Genomic DNA, 21,205 nt, shown 5'->3' on the forward strand with positions numbered 1-21,205 from the left:
GGGACTGTTTATCAGCTCAGGAGCCAGCTTCCAGTGGTCCTTGGGCTGAAAGAAAGGAACCCCCTTCCCCCTGGGTAGCTTTCCCCGTGGCAGTTTGCATTCTGGAGGATTCTGAGAATAATTGGGGTATGGGGAAATTAGAGCGGGGAGGCCTCTCTCCCCTCGGTCCCTGGAGCTCACCCACAAACGGGGTCCGGGCTCAGCAGGTCCACGTTCTCTGTCTAGAACCTGCAAGGAGCCTGAGCTCCTAATCCGGCTGAAGCCAGTGGCAGCCCAGAAGAGGACAAGAGGGTTAGCAAAAGTATTAGCCCTGGGAGGGAGACAGTGTGCTCCGAGAAATTCCACATCTGCATCCCCAAGACGGGTGGCACAGGAAGCTCCCTGTGGTGTACTGGCATCTCAGAACACTGCTTCCCAGATCCACTGGCTGGCACCTAGTCCCTTGGTCCAGGGACAGGGGGGCCCTCCCTTGTTTTAGGAGAAAGGAGAGATATGTCACAAGATCAGAAAAAGGATGAAAGGAAGTGAGGTGAGCCTGGAGACCCAGGGCAGAGGCTCATTCCATTTGCCTCTGTCAATACATGCTGGGTACAAGCTCCCAGAGGCCAGGCAAGATGTGGCTGTGATCCAGCCCAGTGCTGGGAACACAGGTGAGTGATCACAGCCTCAAAAATACCAGACCTGGAAGGCAGCCAGGAGCTCTCACTCGGTGACTTTCTGATCTGTGCGTCACACAAGTCCAGTGCTTCAAATAGCTTTTCATGGTGGGGGGGGGGGGTGAGGGCGGAGAGAAAAACCCCACGTGATTCAAAAAGACCAGCTCTGTTTTTATTTCTCTTATCCATACAGTGTCTATTTTTAAATATTATTTAATAAACAAAACTCTGCTTTAAAAAAAAGGGGGGGGGTGTTGAAAACCACCAAGTTTATCCAATCCTTCATTTTATACATGAGAAAACGGAGCCCTCGGAGAGGTGTAGCTGGGAGTCACAGAGAAGGTGCCAACCCGGGGACTGGGGTGCGGGGACACCGCTGGGTGTCCATCCTCCAGATTCTATTCTCCACTTCCTCCTGCTACTCTACACCTGCCTGGAGCTTCAGCCCAACCCTGATCATCCAGCCAGAGTCCATTCTTCAGTCTCCTTGGTAAATAGGTATGACTCTGTGACTGAGCTCTCACCAGTGGAATGGGAACAAAAGTAACGCTTGAATTCCAACAAGGAAAATGCTGTCTTTCCACTCTTCTGTACCCTCCCTCGGGGTTGGAACATAAGCTATGTAACTGGTAAGTCAGCTTCTCCCATATGAGCAAGGAACACATGATAGGACCCAGCCAAACAGCGAGAGGAAACGGCCCCGGGTCTCTGGATGACTCCAGGAAGCAGGACCACCTCCTTTCTTTGGAATATTCCTTAAGACAGAAATAAACTACACTGTCGGAGCCTCGGTACTTTTTACGTCTCTCTGTTACAGTGGCTGTATTATTATCTATTGCTAAATGACAAATTATTGCCAAACTCAGCAGCTTAGAACAGCAAACATTTGTTGTCTCAGTTCCTGGAGGTCAGGAGCAGCTTAACTGTGTGGTTTTGCCTCGTGGTCTCTCAGTGTGTTGGCAGAACCTGTGGTCACTCCAGGCATGATTAAAGCGAGGATATCCACTCCAAGGCCACTCTCACGGCTGTTACCAGAGACCCCTGTGGCCCCCCATGTGGCTTCTCCAAAGGTGAGTGTCTCTGTAACACAGCTCCTGGCTTCCTCAGAGCAAAGGATTGGATGGGGGGGGGGGCAGCGGAGAAAGAAACGGGAAAATGCAGTGCATTTTTATGACTCAGTCTCCAAAATCAACCACTGTCATCTCCACTTCATTCTGCTTGTTAGAAGAGTCCAGGGAGTGGGAGTGAGGCCCCCGCACTTGAAGGGAGGAGGGATAAAAAATGTGTGGGCACCTTCTCAAACCCCCCACAGTAGCTTATCCTGCATCCGAGCAACATAAAGGTGTTTTTCTCTCCTCCTCTTCTTCATTCTCCAATCTCCACTCTCGCACATGGGATGGCTCAGCACTGACACGGAGAATTAATGGGCTTCATTCTGGAAATCCAGTCACAGCAGGACTCTGCAGGAGTCTTGGGAAACCAGGTTAGCCTGAACCCCAGAGCTTCTGTGTCCTTCCAGCCTCCCCTGGTACTTAGGAAGATCACCGGGGAGGCTTCCGAGATGCTTGGGGAGACGTCCGAGGCATCACGCCAGAACGGACCCAGACTCTACAGAGAGAGGAAGATTCGTCTCCCTGGTCACGCCAGTGCCTTATTCTATTGGATTTCCCAGGTGGGTTGGGAGCTGGGGGTGGGGACGGGGAAACTGCTGCTTCACTTCCCTAGAGAACCACAGCCAGGACCTGGGCGTTGCTAAGAAGACTATAAACACCTTCGGCCAAGAGTTGCATTAATCGTCTCCTAAAAGCATCCTGGTGCTGAGACCTCCAGGGTATCTGAACAGAGGAATAAAATGAGTGAAGGGCCTCCTTTGCCTAAATATACAGTGAACAACTCTAATGCCTTCAAAGAACTGCCTGTTCTTATGAAAATTGTTCTCTTGAGAAATGAAAAAGTTTGGGGAAATGGTATGACAATTTGCCTAATTTTGAAGTAGGACAAGTTTATTTGGAGTTAATTATCACTTCTTACAACCAAACACGGTGAACATTCTCTCTTATATTTTAGGGCTGGATTTGGGGAGACCAGGGAAGAGAGAGGCTCTTAGGAAAGGTAAAATGATGGGGTTAAGGTTTCTGGTCTCATGCTCCGCTGTAGAATTAGCTCTCTCTCCAAAATGTGTTTCTCTAGTGCTAACAAAGCCTGAAGATGAGGGGGCTTTGGAGGCGTGTGAGCGGACGCTGATGTGGGGCCGTGGAAATGAAGAGAATCCCTGACTCCTTAGACATTTTCCTGGAGAGTTAGTATTCCCTTTCTCTCTTCCATGGAAGATTTAGAAACGTAATTCTACTTCAGACTTCTCACGTGGCTTCGGGTCTATAACCCATCATCTTCTTTACTGTTTCAGTGTCTAACTCGCCAAATAACCAGACTTGTCTTCCTGATTCACAAGACGCTGGGCATAAGAAGCATCATTGGTTGAGTTTCGGGGGCAGGTGAGTTCTCTAAATTGTGTTGACATGACGTGAGAAATCAACTTGTCTTTGATCAGACCCTTCAATCTAGGAAAACTCTGGACTGAATCAACCTTTTCAAGGATGCCCAGGACCAAAGCCTTTCCTTCAACTTACAACTCCCAGCCTAAGCCGTCACTGGAGGCATGGCTACAGTGGCCAGGAGGGATGAGGGTGGGAGATTGGGAAGGGATGCCCCATGAACAGTGGTAGAAATTTCATGTCTGAAGGATAGTGTGGGGGGAAGGAGAGTGTGTGTTTGGCATTAGGATGACAGGCAAAGGTCAAGACTAAAAAGATTTGAATGCCACACCCTAGAGTTTGACTTTGCCCTGTAAACACCAGGAAACAACAGATGTTGTTAAGCAAGAGAAACAAATGATGAGATTTATGTTTCAGGAAGATGACAGAGAGGATGGATTTGAGAGTAAGAGCAGAGCATTATTTCTCTCAGCATAACTGCATGAGAATTTGGGGGCACAAGGGATGTTAAATGAACACTTCTGGGGACCGCCCTTTAACTACTGAATCAGCATCTCTGGGTTTAAGACCTGGGGTGGGGGGTGGGGGGCGGTCTGTATATAACAACTCTCACAGAACTATCCTTGCAGACTCTGAAGTCTAAGACATCTAGAGTCTGAGAAAACGGAAGCTTTGTAATTGTCTAATTAGGAGATGAAATCAGTTGGATCTGTACATGATGCCCTTCCAGAGAAGCTCATAAAGAAAAACAATTACTTTCAGACAATTACATAATTAAGTGCTAAACTATTTGTTGCAGACTGCTGCGTATTCTTGGCCAAGTCATTTGCTACCTTAACCGTCATGCTTTTAAATGACAAAGTACTCATCTGCATAGTCTTATTTGTGTGTTACAAACTTTCAAGAGTTAGGGAAAATATGTATCACCTTCTATTGAGAGAGTAAGTTTAATACGAAGATTAGGTTGACTCATTCTTATGTAAATGTTTTCCTGCTTGCTTACTGTTTGTCTCCTCATGCAGCGTAAATTCCAGGACATCGGACTGGAGGACATTGATGGGTCGCCAGTGAAACAGTGCTTGGCACAAAGTAGGCTCACGGTGAATACGTTCTGAATAAATGAAAGACAAAGACAGACAAATAAAAGAAAAAAGAAAAAGAAGCAGAGGAAGAGAGGAAGGAAAGGAAAAGGGAAAGGAAGGAAGGAAGAAAGAAAAAAGTTCTCAAAGTTTTCAAAGTGTATGCAACATCAGGTAAAGAAATTATCACACTGAACAATGAATCAAGAGATTCAGCCTTTCTCCCAGCTACTGTTTATTCAACACCTGCGTGGTGCTAGATGCGGAAGATACTGCCCTTACGGTATTGCCAATGTCGATGTCTGGGTTTGACTCTGCTACTCAAGAGTTTAGAGCCCTGACAAGTCTGTCGTATGCTTAAGCTTCAGACCTTAGTTCCTTGTTTGTAAAACTGGGGGGAATTGGTGGTGGTGGCGGCTCGCCAAAAAATGAGATGATAGCTGAAGCGCTTTCCAGATCTCACTTTTGTAATTCATCGGCTTTACCTCCTGGCTTCAGTTCCCCCAGTTCGGAAGTGAGCAAAGGAACGTGCTAACCGCCACCCAAGACCGAGTCCTTGCCTTCCGGCCAGAAATGTAACCGCTCCCCAGAACTGGCTTCTCAAAGAGCTATAGAAATGCTAAACAGTAACAGATCTGGAGGCAGAAAACACCGTGACACTAATTGTTCGCTTTCCTCCGGGTCCCCGGCGGAGGAGGCTGGCCCCGGCTGCCCAGGGCTGCTTCGGCCGGCCACCCCACGGCGCAGCGCGCGCCTCTTTTGACTTAAGTATCCCGAGGACTGGAAAGGTGAAGAGGGAGGCTCCCAGGGGGCCAAGACGCTGCCCACTGGGATCCGGGCGGACCTGCAAATAATACCAGGGGCCAGGAGGAAGGCTCCCATTGGCCGGAGGGCGGGTGATGGGCGGGGGGCGGAGTTTCGGGGGCGGGGAGTATAAGGGAGGGTGTGTGCGAACCCCGTGTCAGTTTCGGCGTCCCTGGCAGCTCACCTCTGCGCCGCCGCTTCTGGGTCACTCCTCCTCTGCCTACCGGGCGCCCCCACCTGGCCCTGCGGCGCCCCGCAGCTCCCCGAGCCCCGGGGCCCTCCTTGCCTTTTCTCCGCGGTGCTTTGATCCGGGGGACTTTCTGTTTGTTTGTTTTCTTCTCTTTCCTCTTTGTTGCTCTACAACCCTTCTCGCCGAAGCCCCCGGCTCCGGAGGGAGTTCGACTTGCGGAGGAAGTTGGCTGCCGCGCCCCGCACCGGCCCCTCCTGCGGCCCCGCGAGCTGGCGCGCCCACCCCGCCTGCCCGACCCGCTCGCTGCCTGCGTTCGTTCGCCGGAGGAAGCCAGCCGAGGGTTCATTGATGCACCCATTCCAGTGGTGTAACGGTGAGTCCCTGGCCGGGAGGGAGAGGGGAGCGGGGCTGGCCGGAGACGCGAGGTGGGGGGCGCCACGGTTCAGGTCCGAGGGCTCGTCCTCCCTCTCCAGCCAAGTTTCTCCTGAAATGGGACGGCCTCGGAGGCGTACTGGCGCCCAGCTCTGCTCTGCACAGCGCGGAATTTGAAAAAAAAAAAAAATCCAGGTTTAACTAAAGGGCTGAGAAAGCGCTGTGAGCGGGCGGCGGGCGGGGGGCGTGGGACCCGAGGGGTTCCCGGCCTTTGTGTGGCGATTTCGCTCTCCTACCCGCTTCCCTTGCCTTTGTGAGCTCAAACTCTGTTCTTTGTTGTGGTTGTCGGAGAATTAAATCCGCGCTCGGGCTTGGATCTCCTAGAGGGAGCTCAAGTTCCCGGCCTGAAACTTTACAGGCTATTTTAAATATGTATACAATGCAGCGTGCGGGACGGGGCGCGGCGGCGGCTTCCTCTGCGCCTTTGTTGGCTTCACAGGGGGCTTTGTGTCTGTGGAGGACGCCGGATTAGAGCGTGGCTTTATTGGATTGATAAAGCCTTGCAGATATCTCGGCGCCCGGCTACCTTTGAGTGCTGGGCTGGCCTGGGGAGCCAAGGCAAGACCGCAGGACTAGCTCCTGTGCCTCGGTGTTGGCCGCGCCTCCAGACCCAGTCACCCCTCCCACCCCGGCCTGGGTGATGCTAAATTCCTCTCACCTCAGGCTTTAAGCCGTTCAGGTGATACAGGTTGGGCTTGGGTCTGATTCCTCGCCCAGGCTTCCTGAGAGGATGGCTCTTCTGAGCGGGTCAGTTAAGAACCTTGGCTGGTAATACCTTCCAGTGGCCCTAGGACCTTGATCACGCTGTCCTAAAGCTTGGAGAGTTTCTGGAGGAGAGGGGTGGGGTGCGAGGGACAAAAACAGCTGGCCTTATGGCTGAGTCCGGTAGGCTGGCTAGTTAGAAAAAAAGAAAAATCCATTCTTGAGCGCAGACTCTTGCCAGATCTTACATTAATTATTTCAGAAGGCTTTTGTTTTAAGCAGGGTTTGGGCAGCATGTGTGTGAGTGGTCCCCATCCCCCTCTTCCTCTTGCTGGTAGGATCAAAATTTCCTGAAAATGAACCAAGCTGTGTGTGATAGGCAGCATTGCTGGAGTGGGGGCGGAGGATGGAGGGGGGTGAGGAAGGACAGTGCATCCCAGCATCTGGGAAAGATTCCCGTTGGCTGGGAAGGGTACGCATTTCCCAGATCCACTGGTCTTTCTTGGCCGGCCCTTCTCTTGACGTCATTCCAGCTCCCAGCCTGCAAGCCGGGAGATGAGACATTCTGATGTCAAGGCTTTCATAGGTTGGCTGAAACAATGGAACAGACTTCAGGAGGAGAACCAAGGTGGCTGCCAGTAACCCTGGCCTTTCGTCTGGGGCAGCCCTCTTTCATATGAGGTTTTTAGACCCTCAGAGGACTTGCTGCTTTATCTTTTCACTTCTTAAAGGGCTCGAGAGATCATTCTTCTTTGACTCCAATGAGGAAGCCATCCCTTCCCCAACACCTTAGTGAAAAATAGCTGGAGCCCCTCTTTCCTGGGCTTGGTGTTCGGTCCTCATAAGTTTTAGAGGAAAAACTACTCCACTGTCAGCTTTTAGCCAAATGTATATTTTTTCCATTTCTTTTTAATCAGAATACAAGCAAATGGGCCGACTCCTCTTGACTGTGAAGCTCTTCCTACCCACACCTCTTTATCACAGAAAAGTCCCCAACTCACTGACTCAGTCCTGAAGCCCCAGGGAAAGCTTCTCTCGGCAAGATAAGACGGTCAAGATAAACTGATACACTGCTGAGGCCAGAGTGAATACGTGTGTACTGTGTGCATTTACTCTGGCCATTGCTGGGCAAGCTCTCAGAACAGGAAACCAAATGAGGCTCTTTGGGACTCTAAAGATGCCAGGATCCAGCTTATAAAGAGGCAGAGAGAGCCAAATTGTAAGAGAGAGTTAGACCCTCTTACAGCATCGAATACTGCTGAGACGAGGGTGGGGGAGATGTGCCTGGTGGGGAGGAAGGCTCCTGGCATTGAGGACAGAGTTCCTGGAAGGGAAGCCCAAAGGCCCTTTTCCAGAGTGGACTGAAGGTTGTCCCTCCCTAGCGAGTCCACCGTGGTGCCTTCATGGAAAATTGATCTCCTTTGGCCCACAGAGATCAAATATTTGAGTGGAGGGTGAAGGGGTGAAAACTTTCTAACCCATGCTGGAGGCTAGAAGCGAGGGCTTAGCAAAGTTTAGAAGCATTTTTTTTCCAACTTATTCTAAAGGAATTACAGGAGGGAGGGTATATCTCAGTGGTGGAGTGAATGCTTAGCGTGCCTGAGGTCCTGGGTTCAATTCCCAGGACCTCCACATGAATAAATAAACAAATAAACCTAATTACCCACCCCATAAATAAATAAAGGACTGTTAGTTAAAAAAAAAAAGTCTTTCAGGAGAAGAACTTCTTTCACTTTTTGTTTCTCCATAATGTCAGTGTATAAATCATGCCATCAGTAACGCTTGTTGGTCGACCAGTCATCTATTAGCTGAGGGCAGTTTCTGGGGAATTTTCCCAAATTTCAGTCTCTTTACTTTGAAGTGGGAGCTCTTGCCAAGATTACTGGTTTGTCTTGAGAAAACCAGGAGTTTTTTTAAAAAATCTGTTCACCAGTTATTGAAAACAAGTGAAACCCGAGCGAGGGTAAGACACTGGAGAATGTACAAATGTCCAAGTCACTGTCCTCAGACCTGCCTCCCAGCATTCAGTCTTGTGAGAAAGAACTCTCTCCATCTCTGGTCTCAGGATTGCGTAGAGTCCCGCCTCTACTGTGGTGCTTCATTTGTGTTTTGTAAAACCTTTGTGTCTGTCTTCTTCCCTAGACAATAAAATCATCTAGTCTTTCTAATTTGCTTTTTTATCGTCAATATCTGTCATGATACTTGTCATATAATCAATGCTTAATGCATGTTTGAGTTAAATTAAGTTGATGTTAAGAATGATTGGGCAACGTAAGATAAGCCAGTGGATGTACCGGAGCCAGAACACATGATGCAGGCCGTGTGACTACAGAATTTGGGGGTGGGGGTGGCAGGGAGGGGTCACTGGAATAGCGCAAAGACCAGGCTTGGTGGACTTCAGAAGGGAGAGGGAGTTTCAGGCAGGGAAAGCTGCAGGAACAAAGGCGCGGAGGTAGGTGAAGACAGGGTTGGGGAAGAAATAGGGGACTGGCCCACATGGGGTGATCCTGGAGGGTACTGGGCGGGGACCTGGCGCATGCGTGTTTAGGAGGACTCGAAGCCAGTCCTGAGTTTGGAAAATACACCATAGGAACCAAGTGGGAGGAAATGTCAGACATGTGAGCTAAATTAGGTGAGGGACTAGACGTCATTTAGGCATCTGGAATAAGGGCTTGGAGTAGAATTGGGCCCCAAATCTGTTTGGAACAGGGACTTGGCAATAGAGCTGGCACAGAATCTGAAAGAGGTTTGAAGGGAGGCTCAGAATACTGGTCACTAGATTGATCTAAGGAACATAGAGGCATGAGATGCATGATGTCAGAGATGACTTCGAGTCTCTGAAGCCAGTCTTCTCCTGAGTTGCGGTAGCCTCGCTGTTACGATGTCGAATTCCAAAGTGTTTTCGTGGGTTTCTGGCTCCTAACCACGATGTTAGGAAAGTACTTAAAAACCATGTTGATGGCTTGAGTCCCAAGGTCTTTGAAGCCAAGCCCTCTTAGCTGTTTGACTGTAGACACATTATTGAGTGATTGAGTCTTTTTCATCCCCAGTGGAGGGGGCCAGATAACATTTCACTGTGGCACTACTACAGAGGTTGAATTCATAGCATGAGGATGTGCCTGGGCGGCAGCAGGTGGATGGTGAAGTCTAGTCTTGTCCCAGCACTTTCTGAAATCTAGGTGTTTGATGCTTACCTTTTGGACCACTGATAATTTTGCCTACAAGCAGGAAAAAACACTCAACTGGTTTGTTGTTAAATCTTCTCTCTTTTTTTTTTCCCCTTATAGTTAATGCATTACAGAAAATATTACTAACTCCCAGGACCAGTAGTCCCAGGATATCAAGTGCCTCCAGAATCGGTTAATCCAGCAACTCAGCTGACAAAATCTTTCCTTCGTTCTCCTCTTTCCTGGTCCTCTGGGCACCAGATTTATGTTGAACTTCTCTCTTTCCAGTTGTAACTTGGCTGCCACCATTCCAGGTATTTTGGGGGAGATGTGACCCCCCCCAAAAAGAGAAATCTTTTCTTTTCCCTTTCTCTTTGTTTCTTCGGCCAGAACCTTCTCACACACCTACCTCAGCACCAAACCTTGGCATGGGCAAGGTGATTACCACCTTCAGACCAAATGGGATTTACTCCTGAGTCACGTGAGAAAAAGAAGCATCTCTCGGCTAGCCAGTGCTTCCCACGCTGAGTGGACTTTGTTAAAACATAGATTGTGATTCATTTTGGTGAGGAGGGGGTGGGCCTGAGACTCTGCATTTCTAACAAGCTCCCGCGGATGCCACCACCACCGTGGGCCTGCCCGGCAAGACTTTGAGTAGAAAGGGGAAGGTGGCCAAGAAAAGTTAGCTGCAGCTCCCCGCCCCGCACACCCCTGCCACTTTCTGAAATGCTGGCTCAGCCTTGGAGTGAACAATTTTTATTCTGGTCCTAGTGCAACTTGGCTTCTGGAGCAGGTGGCTTAATAATGACAAATGACCTTTGCAGTTTACAAAGCATATTTTTTCAACACCATCATTTCACTCCTCTCTGCATGTTGCTGTTTTCCTTTGACAAGGGGAAGTCTTTAGAGAGGTGATTTCTTAAAGGTCGCATAGCTAGGGAGAAGCAGAGTTTCCGCCCCTGAGGCTCTTCACCTTGCTCTTGCTCCATTTGGGCTTCTCACTGATGGAAGTGAATTCCCTGCTTTCCGTCCATTGAATCCTTGGTCCCCTAGATGCAGATGCCATTTTAAGTACAGTGTATAGTATCCCATTTCACAGATTGGTTAAGTAATTTACCCAAGATCACATAGCTAGTAAGTGTTAGAACTAGAGTATAAATGTAAACCCCTGGACCAGAGGCTTGCCACATCTCCCTCCATCCTTGCGGACACAGACCCATTGACCCCAGTGGAACGTTTCCCACTATCATAACACGTTTCCTCCCCCGTTCCTTGCAGGGTGTTTCTGCGGCCTGGGACTGGTGAGCACCAACAAGTCCTGCTCGATGCCACCCATCAGTTTCCAAGACCTTCCCCTCAACATCTACATGGTCATCTTTGGCACGGGCATCTTTGTCTTCATGCTCAGCCTCATCTTCTGCTGCTATTTCATCAGGTGGGTGGTTCACTGGCTGAGCTGGGGTGGAGGGCATCCAGGAGGCGGTGGCCAGGGGTAGGGTGGGCCGAGCAAGGCTCCCATAGCAGAGTCACCAGCCTCCAGCGGGGGCCCCTGCTTTGAGGGCAGGACTTAGCCTGCCCTTCGCTGGGCCCGTGAGACCTGGCGTCTCTGTTTACATTAGCCTATCAAGTTGTTCGAGAGCGTATGAGGTCAGCATGGCATTGGGCTGCATCCCAGTTACTGTAAGGTTGCCTAGAATGACTATCTGACCAAATAATATCACTGGTGGTCCCTTAACTGCTCCCTCCACCACGTGCACCCTTTGGGTAGCTAGGGATTGGTGGGCGTCATTATGCCCGTGCAATGTTCTTCTGCCCCCCTGGGAAAGCCTGTTGTCAACTCTCCAGATGCTAACATTTGCAGGCTGGTGTCTATGGAGCTGCTTGTTTGTTCTGCCTTGCCAGCTCTTATTTTTGGGAGAGAAAAACCTAAATCCATCACTTATTCTTGCTATGTAGAGTTCCAGGGAAGGACTTGAGCTTGGCAGGCCAGCCAAGCTCCAGGAATTGTTTCTTCACTTCTTGTTGAAAGATACGGGAACTGGTGGCTGTTTTCTATCAAAAATGTGCGGCATGCCTGGTATTCAGAGTGGAAAAAAGAAATAGTGTTTCTGACGGGGGCACACTATTGGTATTAACAATTCCTCATTGTATAGGACTGTCCTGTGCCCAGAGAACGTTGAACATCTCTGAAAGTAGAATGTGCTTCTGGTTCGTGGAGCCATTGTAATAACCAACCAACCAACACACACACGCACGCACGCACGCACGTACGTGCACGCGCTACCAAAAGACCGGGTAGACATCAGCTGGGGTCTAGGCTAGGGTCTGAACAAGTCACCTAAGAAGATTAAATTAAGACAAGGCAAAAGGAGTTCCCCACTGAGATGTCCTGGTGGGTTTGAGTGTCTCACCTGGCAGGAGGCTGGAGAGAAAGTTAACAGCCTTCCGGATTCCTAGGACTGCAGGAGCTCTCTCTTAAGGGGAAATGTCCTTGAGCCCTGCTCCCCAGTGGCCCCCAGCCCACTGCCCTGGGCCTCTTCTTTCTCAGCATTTAAAAAGTCCCTAGGACTGGAACTTTCCACTTACAGGTCTTTGCAGAGAAGATCGTGGTTTGTTTCCCCTCCTATGCAACTGAGTCTAAAATTTGCATCTGGTTATTAAGTGGGGGGGTGAGGGTAGATTTCTGGTATCTTGCCACCCCCTCCCCTTTCCCCAAGCCTAGGTTTTCTTCCTTAAACTCTTCTGTCCTCCTGACCACTAACTACACCCATCTCCTTAGGGGTGGCCCTATCTCCCCAGATTAAGCAATTTATGCAGTTCCCCAGAGACTGGAGATACCAAGGATTTACGTGTGATGCTGGGAAGAGGCTGTTCAGTGTTAGCCTGCTTTGTAAATGAGGAAATTCACGCTCAGGCAGTTACTCTGTCGAAGGTCATATATTGAGGAATACAGAGAGGTGGGCTAGTCCGGGGACCGTTAGCTAGAGTCTCAGATTCCACACTTTGGCCTTCTCTGATTCTTATTCCTTGAGTGGGAAAGTGGAGGAACAGCAGTGGTCACCCCCTTACCAGCTGGAGATTGGGGCCCTGCAGGACAGGCTGTGAGCTGGGCTTAGCCGATCTGTTTTGTGTTTGGCTGGGGGGAAAGAACAGAGCCGCAGCCACAAGATACTAAAAGCTGCCCCCTGCGGGGCAGCAGCACCACCTGTCCCTCTGGCAGTGATCTGCCCCCTGGTCCTGCAGCCCTTTGTTCTGCAGCTTCGTCCCCCCACCCCAAGCCTGTTTGACCCTGGAGTTTCATGGTGCCCTGGGCCTGCTGTTCTGTGGCAGCCTGTGAGTGTCTAAATATAGAAAGACACACAAGCACAGAAGCCACTTCCTCTCCCAGCTTCTCGGTTTCCTCCTCAGCCAAAACAGGCCCATGACACCCCACCCCACCCCCACCCCGACCTGATGAGCTCATCGGCCAAGGCCAGCCCCCTCTCCCCTGGTCCCCCTCGCTCAGTCTCCCCGCCGCTCCCGTCCAGAGCCGACCTCTGCCCCTCACAGGATGGAGGGGCCCGTGAAGTCCAAACAGGCAGGAAAGGGACAATTCTTCTCAGGACCTGGCTGCATTGTTTGTTGCAAAAGGGAGAAGCACTGGGGAGCCCACTGGCAGCAGCTAGAAATGGTCTCATTGAAATCAGGGTATTTTTAGTTGCTTTGCTCACCCGGCAGCTGAGAAGGCCACCTGTCCCAAGTTGCTGGCGCTCCACCCCTGCTGGGATGGCCCAGAGCTCTGCTTTTTGCTTTTGTTTCCCTTGCAACCCTTTGGCCCCATTTCCTTGCCATCAGTACCTTCCTGATACGGAAGTCTGTGCAGAGGGAACCCAGAGTGTGGCTCTGAAGCCCTTTGCTGTGCAGATAGATAGTCCTGGGCGCTAAGAGTCCGGCTTCTGGAGGATCCTTGGGTGAGAGCCTTAAAGGGAACCAGGCAGACAGAAGGGACGAGGGTGGGGAAGGAGGGCGCCCCGGGCATCCCACGGTACAGCAAGCAGAGGGGCACTGAACGTGCAATAGAAGTGTAGCCGCCTTGCAAGCGAGGCGGGCAAGGCTCAAAAGACGTGTGACATCCCCTCACTCTGAGTCAAGAAGCATGCTCCTCACCACTTCCTTATTTACCCCATACACACCTGGCGACAGTGGCAGTGTCTGCCTCCGAAGGCGGCTGTGATCCCCTGACAACGAGATCGCTTTCTTCCTTCCCCAGGTGAACTCAGCATCAGGCAGGTAGCACTTGATCATTTAAGCTTTGGGTGAGCCCTTCCCTACCTGTGTCATTTGGAAGTGGGGGCGCAGATGCATCTGTATTTGTGAAGGGGCAACGTGAAGGGTGGGACTGCAGGAGCCCTGGTTAGGTTCTTTGTCCAACTCGTCAATGACCCAAAACCCTCCGGCGAGCGAGGGGGCAGGGGCTGGGCTGCCTCACCTCAGCCCCATGGCAGGAGGACACCTGGGCTGCAGCTCCTAAGAGGCTCCAGGCACAAGGGGCCCCACCAGGTCCCCTGACCTCCTGTTAGGAGCTGTGGAGGTGGCTGCAACAGATCTCATCTGTTCCCTGACTGCTTCGGGCTTCCCTCTTCCCTGCCTTGTACCTTCCCCCACTCGAGGCTGTTTCAGCATCGCTGCATTGCCCATGGAGCGTCTGCCCTCACCGCCTCTGACTGAGGCTTGTGACGGGAGGTTCTCTTCCTCTAATGCAGGCCAGCCATCTTTTTCTGCAAAAGGTCAGATAGGTTAGGCTTGCGGGTCATGTGACCTCTGTCTGCTCTACCCAGCTCTGCTGTGCAGAAGCAGCAGCCAGAGACAACACGCCGACTACAAGTGTGGCTGTGCTCCAGTAAAATTTTATGGGCTTTGAAAGTTGAGTTTCATGTCATGTTCACATGATATGAAATAGCCTGTCAATGTCTGCTTTCAGCCACTTAAGAACACATACCATTCTTAGCTGGTAGGTTCTAGAAAACAACTGATCAACTGGACTTGGCTCTCAGGAGGCTGCAGTTTACTGCACCTGATCTAACCTGGTGGTTTTCTGATGTTTCCTTCCAATAACCCAGATCTTTGGTAGAAACGACCTGTGGGAGAGAAGCCCCCTCCATCTCCCATGTACTGGAGGTGGTTAAGCTCCCTGCACCATTCGGAAGGTTTCTCTCACTGAGAATAAAAAAACAAAAACAAAAACAAAAAAACAGTACGCCCAGTGCGTGATCATGGTCCTAGCCATTTGCATAGTAAGCCATTCAGAGAGCTGGAGGCTTGTTGGGGAAAGGCGGTTTCCCCAAACCAGATCACGTTCTCAGGACTGTGATGTGTTCCTGCTGATCGTGAAGCAGGCCACAGTGTGTGTGGCAGAGCTCGGCCTCCGTCATCAGGTTGTCTTTTTGGTTAGAATCCGGGCTCTGCTGCCAGCGAGTGCAGAAGCTCTGGCCGGTCGCTTGATTTCTTTGGACTTCATGTTCCTCATCAGGAAAAAGGAGTCTCTCCCTCTTGAGGTGGTTTGGAATCCACAAGACCGTGTATGAATCTGTTAGCCCTGGGATCGTCGCAGACCGCATCCTCAGTGCCTACTGTGCTACAGCCGCTGGTAACAGCACGCTCTGGCCATTGTGTCTGGCTATTGAGAGTTTGGCTGTGTGCAGGCCACCAGCTTGAAACAAAAAGAGGAAAACAAAGAAGGGACTGCCCGTGTTGGCCTGGCACCGGGGCGGGGGGAAGTGTGTGCTTTGCTTCCAGAATACTTGTGTTCTCTGGGTGGAAAATTCCCCAGGATCTGGAGACTTTTCTCCTGCTACCCTGGCTTGATGGAAATACCCCTTTTAAGACTAGCTCACTTCTGGACACTCAGGAAGCTGATTTGTTGATCTGTGCATCTGGGGAGCAGGAAGTGCCCCACTGAGAAACAGCGGAGAGAGCGAATGAGCTATTGCGGGGGTGCTCTGCCAGAGAGCTCCCAAGTCTGGCTGCTGGCAGTGAATTTTGAGGAAGTTGAAGTTGAGTTAAGAGTCTGGGACCTTAATCCACTCTGGTGACCTGCACCATGTCCAAATCGTAATCCATGTGTCTACGGGACAAGACATAGTTCCTCACAGCGGGGAACATGCCTCCCCGTCCCCAGAAGGATGCCCCAAGCAGCCAGTCCGCCTCTCCTGCTTTGAATGGCTGTTTGTGCAGACATTGTAACCCCTACTCTCTGCTCTTTCTTGCTCCTGCAGCAAACTCCGGAACCAGGCACAGAGTGAACGATATGGATATAAAGAGGTAAAGTCCACATCTTGCCCTGAACTTCCTCCCCTCCTAATTGCCCTGCTAGAGGTGGACTTGGGGGGAGCAGGTTAAGCTGGCCGGGCCTCCTCCTTGGCCTCACCTCTGGCCTCCTCTGAGGCTAACTCCTATCATGTCCGCAAGTCTGGCTTGGCCCAAAGCCCCCCTCCATCATGGGAGGGTGAGGGGGGCACTCCGGGCAGGGCTGGGGGCTCCCTTCCTCGGCTGATACCACCTGGCCCCTGTGGTTGGTTTCTTTTGACACCGTATCCCCTCTTCCCAGGTGGTGCTTAAAGGTGATGCCAAGAAGTTACAGTTATACGGGGTGAGTGCTCGGAGACAGTACGCAGGGGGCCCAGTGGGTAAGGCACACAGCACCGTCTCCCGCTCTCGGCCCAGACCTTTGCAGGAATCTTTTTAGGCCCTGCCTTAGTTATCTCCTTGGACCAAGTAAAGGAAACTCACCCAGGAGGTGATCAGTATGCAAAATCCATCATGTCTGGAACTGGTGCAGACAAAGAACAAAAGGCTCACAGAAGGGCTTGGATAGGTGGTGACCTGTGGCCCCAGGAAGCCCGCTAGGCATAATGTTATGGGAGAGGATGGTCACACCACTCGATGCCGTTTCAGGAACTTCGCCCCCTGGTTAGACCCCATGTCTCAGTCTGAAAGGAGCTCCTTTGTATATGCTCTGCCCTAGGGACTGTGGGTCTGACTCATGTCCAGCCCTGCAGTTCCTCCCTATTTCCCTCCATTCCCCATCACACCAACTCCTTGGGCCCCCTCAGTGCTGACTCTTTTAGGAATAGACCATTTCTTGTCCTTTCTTACCTATGCCTTGAGGTCCCCTGAGTCATTTCCCAAGGCGTCCTTCTATCACCATGGAGACTCCTGGAGGGAGCAAGTGTGTGGTCGTCTGGGCGTGGGGAGAGTCACAGGTCTCACTAGACATGAGACTGCCCGGACACAGCCTCGTTTCACCCCTCTTTTTGGTGTCCACTCTTATGGTGTTTGCTATCATGATGTCCGCGGGTTCCGATGTTTGCTAAGCTCTCCTCCAGAATAATAATTCAGCTGAGCTTGAAGGGGCTGCTATACTGGGATGCGAGGCTGGATTTAAAGAATGTAAAACCATGTGCCAGACCCCCATCCTGACCTCCAGTTATTGATAAGTGCCCCCTCTCCAAAGGTACTAGGCTAGAAAGGATTAAAACCCATCCCTGCCCAGTGGAAGTGTCTGAGGACAGAAATGCTGTCTGCCCCACCCAGGGTGGGGGCCCTTAACCACTTTGTGGCTGTCTGAGCACTTGAAATGTGCCCAGTGTGACTGAGGAACTAAATGCTTAATTTCACCTTATCTTGATCAATTTAAATCTAAAATGGGGGCTGGGGGGGAGGTTTAGCTCAGTGGTAGAGCATGTGCTTAGCATACACGAGGTCCTGGGTTCAATCCCCAGTACCTCCGTTAAATAAATAAACAAACCTAATTATTCACCCCTACCCAAATTAAGTAAATATAGAATGACAGCTGATTTAAAAAAAAAAATCTTAAACAGTCCCATGTGGTTAATGGCTGGCTACTATACTGTCAGTGCAATTTTATAAAAAATCTGACTAGGGTTTCTCTGGCTGATAAGGAGACTGTGTTAGATTCATTCTCTGGGGTGGGGATAAGGTGGCGGGTATTCAGGATGGCTGAGCGAGGTCCTCCCCACGTCCCCTCACACGGCCCCCTTTCTTTCCGCAGCAGACCTGCGCGGTCTGTCTGGAAGACTTCAAGGGGAAGGATGAGCTGGGCGTGCTCCCGTGCCAACACGCCTTCCACCGCAAGTGAGTGTCCACAGTGAGGGGGTGTGTCCAGGCATGCCTTTTACTTTTTCATTTTTATTTATTTATTTTTTATTTCTTTATTGAAGTATAGTTGATTTACAGTGTAAATTTACACTGTAATCACACAAAGTGATTCAGTTATATATGTATATATATATTCTTTTTCAGATTCTTTTCTATTATAGGTACAAGATATTGAATATAGTTCCCATTTGGTTCCCTATGCTGTACAGGAGGTCCTTGTTGTTTATTTTATATATAGTAGTCTGTATCTGTTAATCCCAAATTCCAAATTTATCCCTCCCCTCACCTTTCCCCTTTGGTAATCATGTTTGTTTTCTATGTCTGTGAGACAGTGTATCATTGTTTAGATTCCATATATAAGTGATATATGGTATTTGTCTTTCTCTGTCCAACTTAGTGTGATAATCTCTAGGTCCATCCACATTGCTGTAAATGGGATTATTTTATTCTTTTTATGGCTGAGTAGTATTCCATTTATTTATATATATGCACACCACATCTTCTTTATCCCTGCATCTGTTGATGGACATTTATTTAGGCTCTCCAACAGTCTCTCCTTTGGGCTTAAGGAAAGTCTTAAGAGGAAAAGGACCTGTGGGTTGTCCCATTTTCTCCTTTGCTTCTGTGTCGTCATTTCCAGCAAAAGTGGTTTCAAATTCAGGGAAGTAACATCAGTAAGAAAATATGTGAGAGGGTTCTTTGGTCATTGCGTTTCTTAGAACATCGTTGCTTTCATTCTGCGTTCAAAGCATATTCTAGTTTCCAGGGAAAGCATGGCCTCTTGGGGCTGTCAGCACCAGGGATGCCTTTTAACAGAAATAAGCAGGGAGCACCCTCCATACCCCAGCCCCTCCCATCTGCCCCTAACCCATGAAGCCCCACATCCCCTCTGGACACCAAGCAAACGGGTTAGACTGGGGCAAGGACAGAGATGGTCTTGTTCTGAGAAGCAGCTGGGCTCTGAAAAGACAGCCGGAGCAGGTTGGTATCTTCTTAGGGAAAAACGGGTCGTCTTTTGCCCACAGGTGTCTGGTGAAGTGGCTGGAGGTCCGCTGTGTCTGCCCCATGTGCAACAAGCCCATTGCTGGTCCCTCGGAGGCCGCTCAGAGCATCGGGATCCTATTGGATGAGCTGGTGTGACGGCTGCCCCTGTACTAAGGCCTGGAGAAGACTTCTAGCCTCGTGGGGGCCTGGTCCTTCCACACAGCTGTGGTGAACAAGACTGCTGGGTGGGAACAGCCATGCTTACCTGGAGTGGAAGGGGAGCAGGGCTGGTCTTCCAGCATCAGGGTGAGACCAGACTTGGCCCACCTCTGCCTCCCGCAGCCTTCTTCCCTGCTTACTCAGTTCTGACAGCTTCACCCATCAAGACCACTGCATCCTGGTACTGGACTGTCTCCCTGCCTTGTCCCTGCTCTGGGGAAAGAAATCCACTCCTATTTGGCCAAGAACTTGGAGCACACCCCCTGAGGGTTGCCCTGAGGGGGACAAGCTGCCCTGACCTGGAAGAGGAGATGAGATAGGCTCTGTCCCTCCTGTGACCCCCCGGCCCCTCCCCACTCCTTCCAGAGGAAGGTCAGAAGGGAGGAAAAGATGGAGGAACCAGGTGCCTCCAGGGGAACTGAGGGAGGCTCTGGAGGAAACCGGGAAGAGCAGGGACTAGAGAAGGAAAGTCAATGTTTACATGAGACCTGTGGAAACAAAGGCTGGCCGGCCGGCCTGCTGACTGCAGGGTGGTGGGGGCGGCCCCTCCGCCTGCGAGCATCCGAGGCGCTACCTGTCCCCTCTTCCTCGGTCAGTCTCAGAGCTTCCTATTCCTTGAGTGCCCCCCTCCAGAGGAAGGGCTTCTACACCCAAATGGATTCCCAGGGGTTTTTCCTAAAGGAGCAAAAAGGGGCCTGGGGAGGAGGGGGCCGGAACGTCAAGGTTGCAACGGACACCCTTTTCCTCTTTGTAAATAGTATTTTTGTACTTCATCCTCACCATCTCAGGTTTTATACATGGAATCCCCCAAATGGAAGGGGTGGGGGGGGGGTTTCTGTTTCTCCCCAAAATGGGTGAGGGTGGGAGAAAGGTTATGTATTTAAGGAAAATTAAATTTAATAACAAGTTTCTCTAACCTTTTGCCTGTGGTTGTGGCCTGTGTCTGCTGGCCCTTTTCTGCCAGTAGGGAGAACCGAGTTCTCACTTCCCCATGCTCAGAGCAGACGCACGCGCACAGAGCTTCCTAATCCTTGAAAAGAAGAGATGGAATTAGATTATTATCTGGTTAGCATAAGTTAGGACTAACATCAGTGCGCTTTAAGACCTGACTGAGCCAGGCTCATTCACTAGATTTCTACAATTTTAAAGAAAGTTGATGTATGCTATCCCAGTGTTCCGGCTACCAAGACTGGTAATTAATAGAATTCACCTTGTAATTCAAGAAGTTGAGCTCTAAACACAACTAAAGGTCCAGGTTGCTACTGTTGAGGTTTGATTGCTTTCACGTACTACTTTTCTCTCACCTGCTAGCTGACCATCACTGACACATCCCACTCTCAGTACCGCATCTAAAAGTGATGCATTGTTAACTCTTTTATGCTCTTGTCCGCACCTGTGCCCTCCAACTTTGCTCTGTCAGTGTCTCAAAGAAGGTGCTGAATCAATGGGCTTGCAGAATGGATGGAGAGGGCCGGGAACAGTTCTCGTGGCCATCGTAAGCATGGAGCAGCAGGGCTGTGGTGCATCCCCGGGAGCGAGCCTCGGGTGCTCTGCCCAGAGGCGCATCTGCTGAGCAAAGTCTAGTGTAGCGGTGGGTTATGGACCTGCAGGAGATGCCCAGGCACCCAGAGGAGCCAGGCCTGAAGGGGAGGAGTGATGCTCTCCCAGCCCTGCAGCTGTGCTGTGGAGGCTGTCCGCACAGTTGATGCTGAGCAAGACCCGAGGGGCAGCTGGGGCACCTGACAGTCCTGGTGAAGTTGCCAGCACCTGTCTTGGTGTTCTTTGCCACCCCCAACCCCCGCTCCCTGCTGCCAACCCTCAGGGCGGGACCTCTTTACTGGGGGCATCACTTCCTCCTCTAGGTCTGCCCACTTACTTAACATGGGGAATAAAATGCACTTCCCCCACCCCAGCACAACAAAGAGCCCTCCCTCCAGCTTCTGCTGGATGCACCACTGGAATGAGATGGGACACAGGTGGTCTCCAGGCGGGGCTTTAACCTCTGCAGTTCCTACTTCACCACCTCCCTTCTTCCAAAGGAAAACTCATCAGCATTGGTGTATTCTTCTTAAAACGTAGCTACTAAAATGTCCATGTTGCAAATTTGAGTGGTATTGTCCTAAAGTCAAACTGATGGTTGAAAATACCTTGTATTACCTTCATTGCTCCAGCGCAGCTAGGTAGAATGGTATTCCAGCACAGAGACAGGAAAGCTGGCTGTTTGTTAGCTGATCAGATAGAAATTGACAGTAGCTGATCACCAGTTAGTCACAAGTCCCAAATTTGTAGTCCTAAGTGTGGTCTTGGTACTCAGTTCAGA

The 21,205-nt window shown here is 50.6% G+C and overlaps 1 protein-coding gene across 2 annotated transcripts; it reads left to right on the top strand.

The window, feature by feature from the left end:
- Positions 1–5,184: 5,184 nt before the first annotated feature.
- On the top strand, positions 5,185–19,801 carry RNF122 (ring finger protein 122). Of its 2 annotated transcripts, none has more exons than XM_010988004.3 (6): positions 5,185–5,597; positions 10,804–10,960; positions 15,780–15,825; positions 16,112–16,153; positions 17,576–17,658; positions 18,708–19,801. In XM_010988004.3, the coding sequence occupies exons 1-6, from the start codon at positions 5,573–5,575 to the stop codon at positions 18,820–18,822; spliced, it is 468 nt and encodes a 155-aa protein (XP_010986306.3). In that variant the 5' UTR covers positions 5,185–5,572; the 3' UTR covers positions 18,823–19,801. The 2 variants fall into 2 exon arrangements, with proteins under 2 accessions (XP_010986306.3, XP_010986307.3); XM_010988005.3 differs by having other exon boundaries at positions 17,579–17,658.
- The last annotated feature ends 1,404 nt before the right edge of the window (positions 19,802–21,205 follow it).

The sequence above is a fragment of the Camelus dromedarius genome, chromosome 22, assembly GCF_036321535.1.
Source record: "Camelus dromedarius isolate mCamDro1 chromosome 22, mCamDro1.pat, whole genome shotgun sequence".
Taxonomy (NCBI): Eukaryota; Metazoa; Chordata; class Mammalia; order Artiodactyla; family Camelidae; genus Camelus; species Camelus dromedarius.

What these genes read in the sequence shown, in the direction of transcription:
- RNF122 (XM_010988004.3), top strand. Translation starts at nt 5,573, where the DNA reads ATGCACCCATTCCAGTGGTGTAACG. An exon ending in AACGATATGGATATAAAGAG is followed by an intron (nt 15,826 to 16,111) that starts GTAAAGTCCACA and finishes CCCTCTTCCCAG; the next exon opens with GTGGTGCTTAAAGGTGATGC. An exon ending in CAACACGCCTTCCACCGCAA is followed by an intron (nt 17,659 to 18,707) that starts GTGAGTGTCCAC and finishes TTTTGCCCACAG; the next exon opens with GTGTCTGGTGAAGTGGCTGG.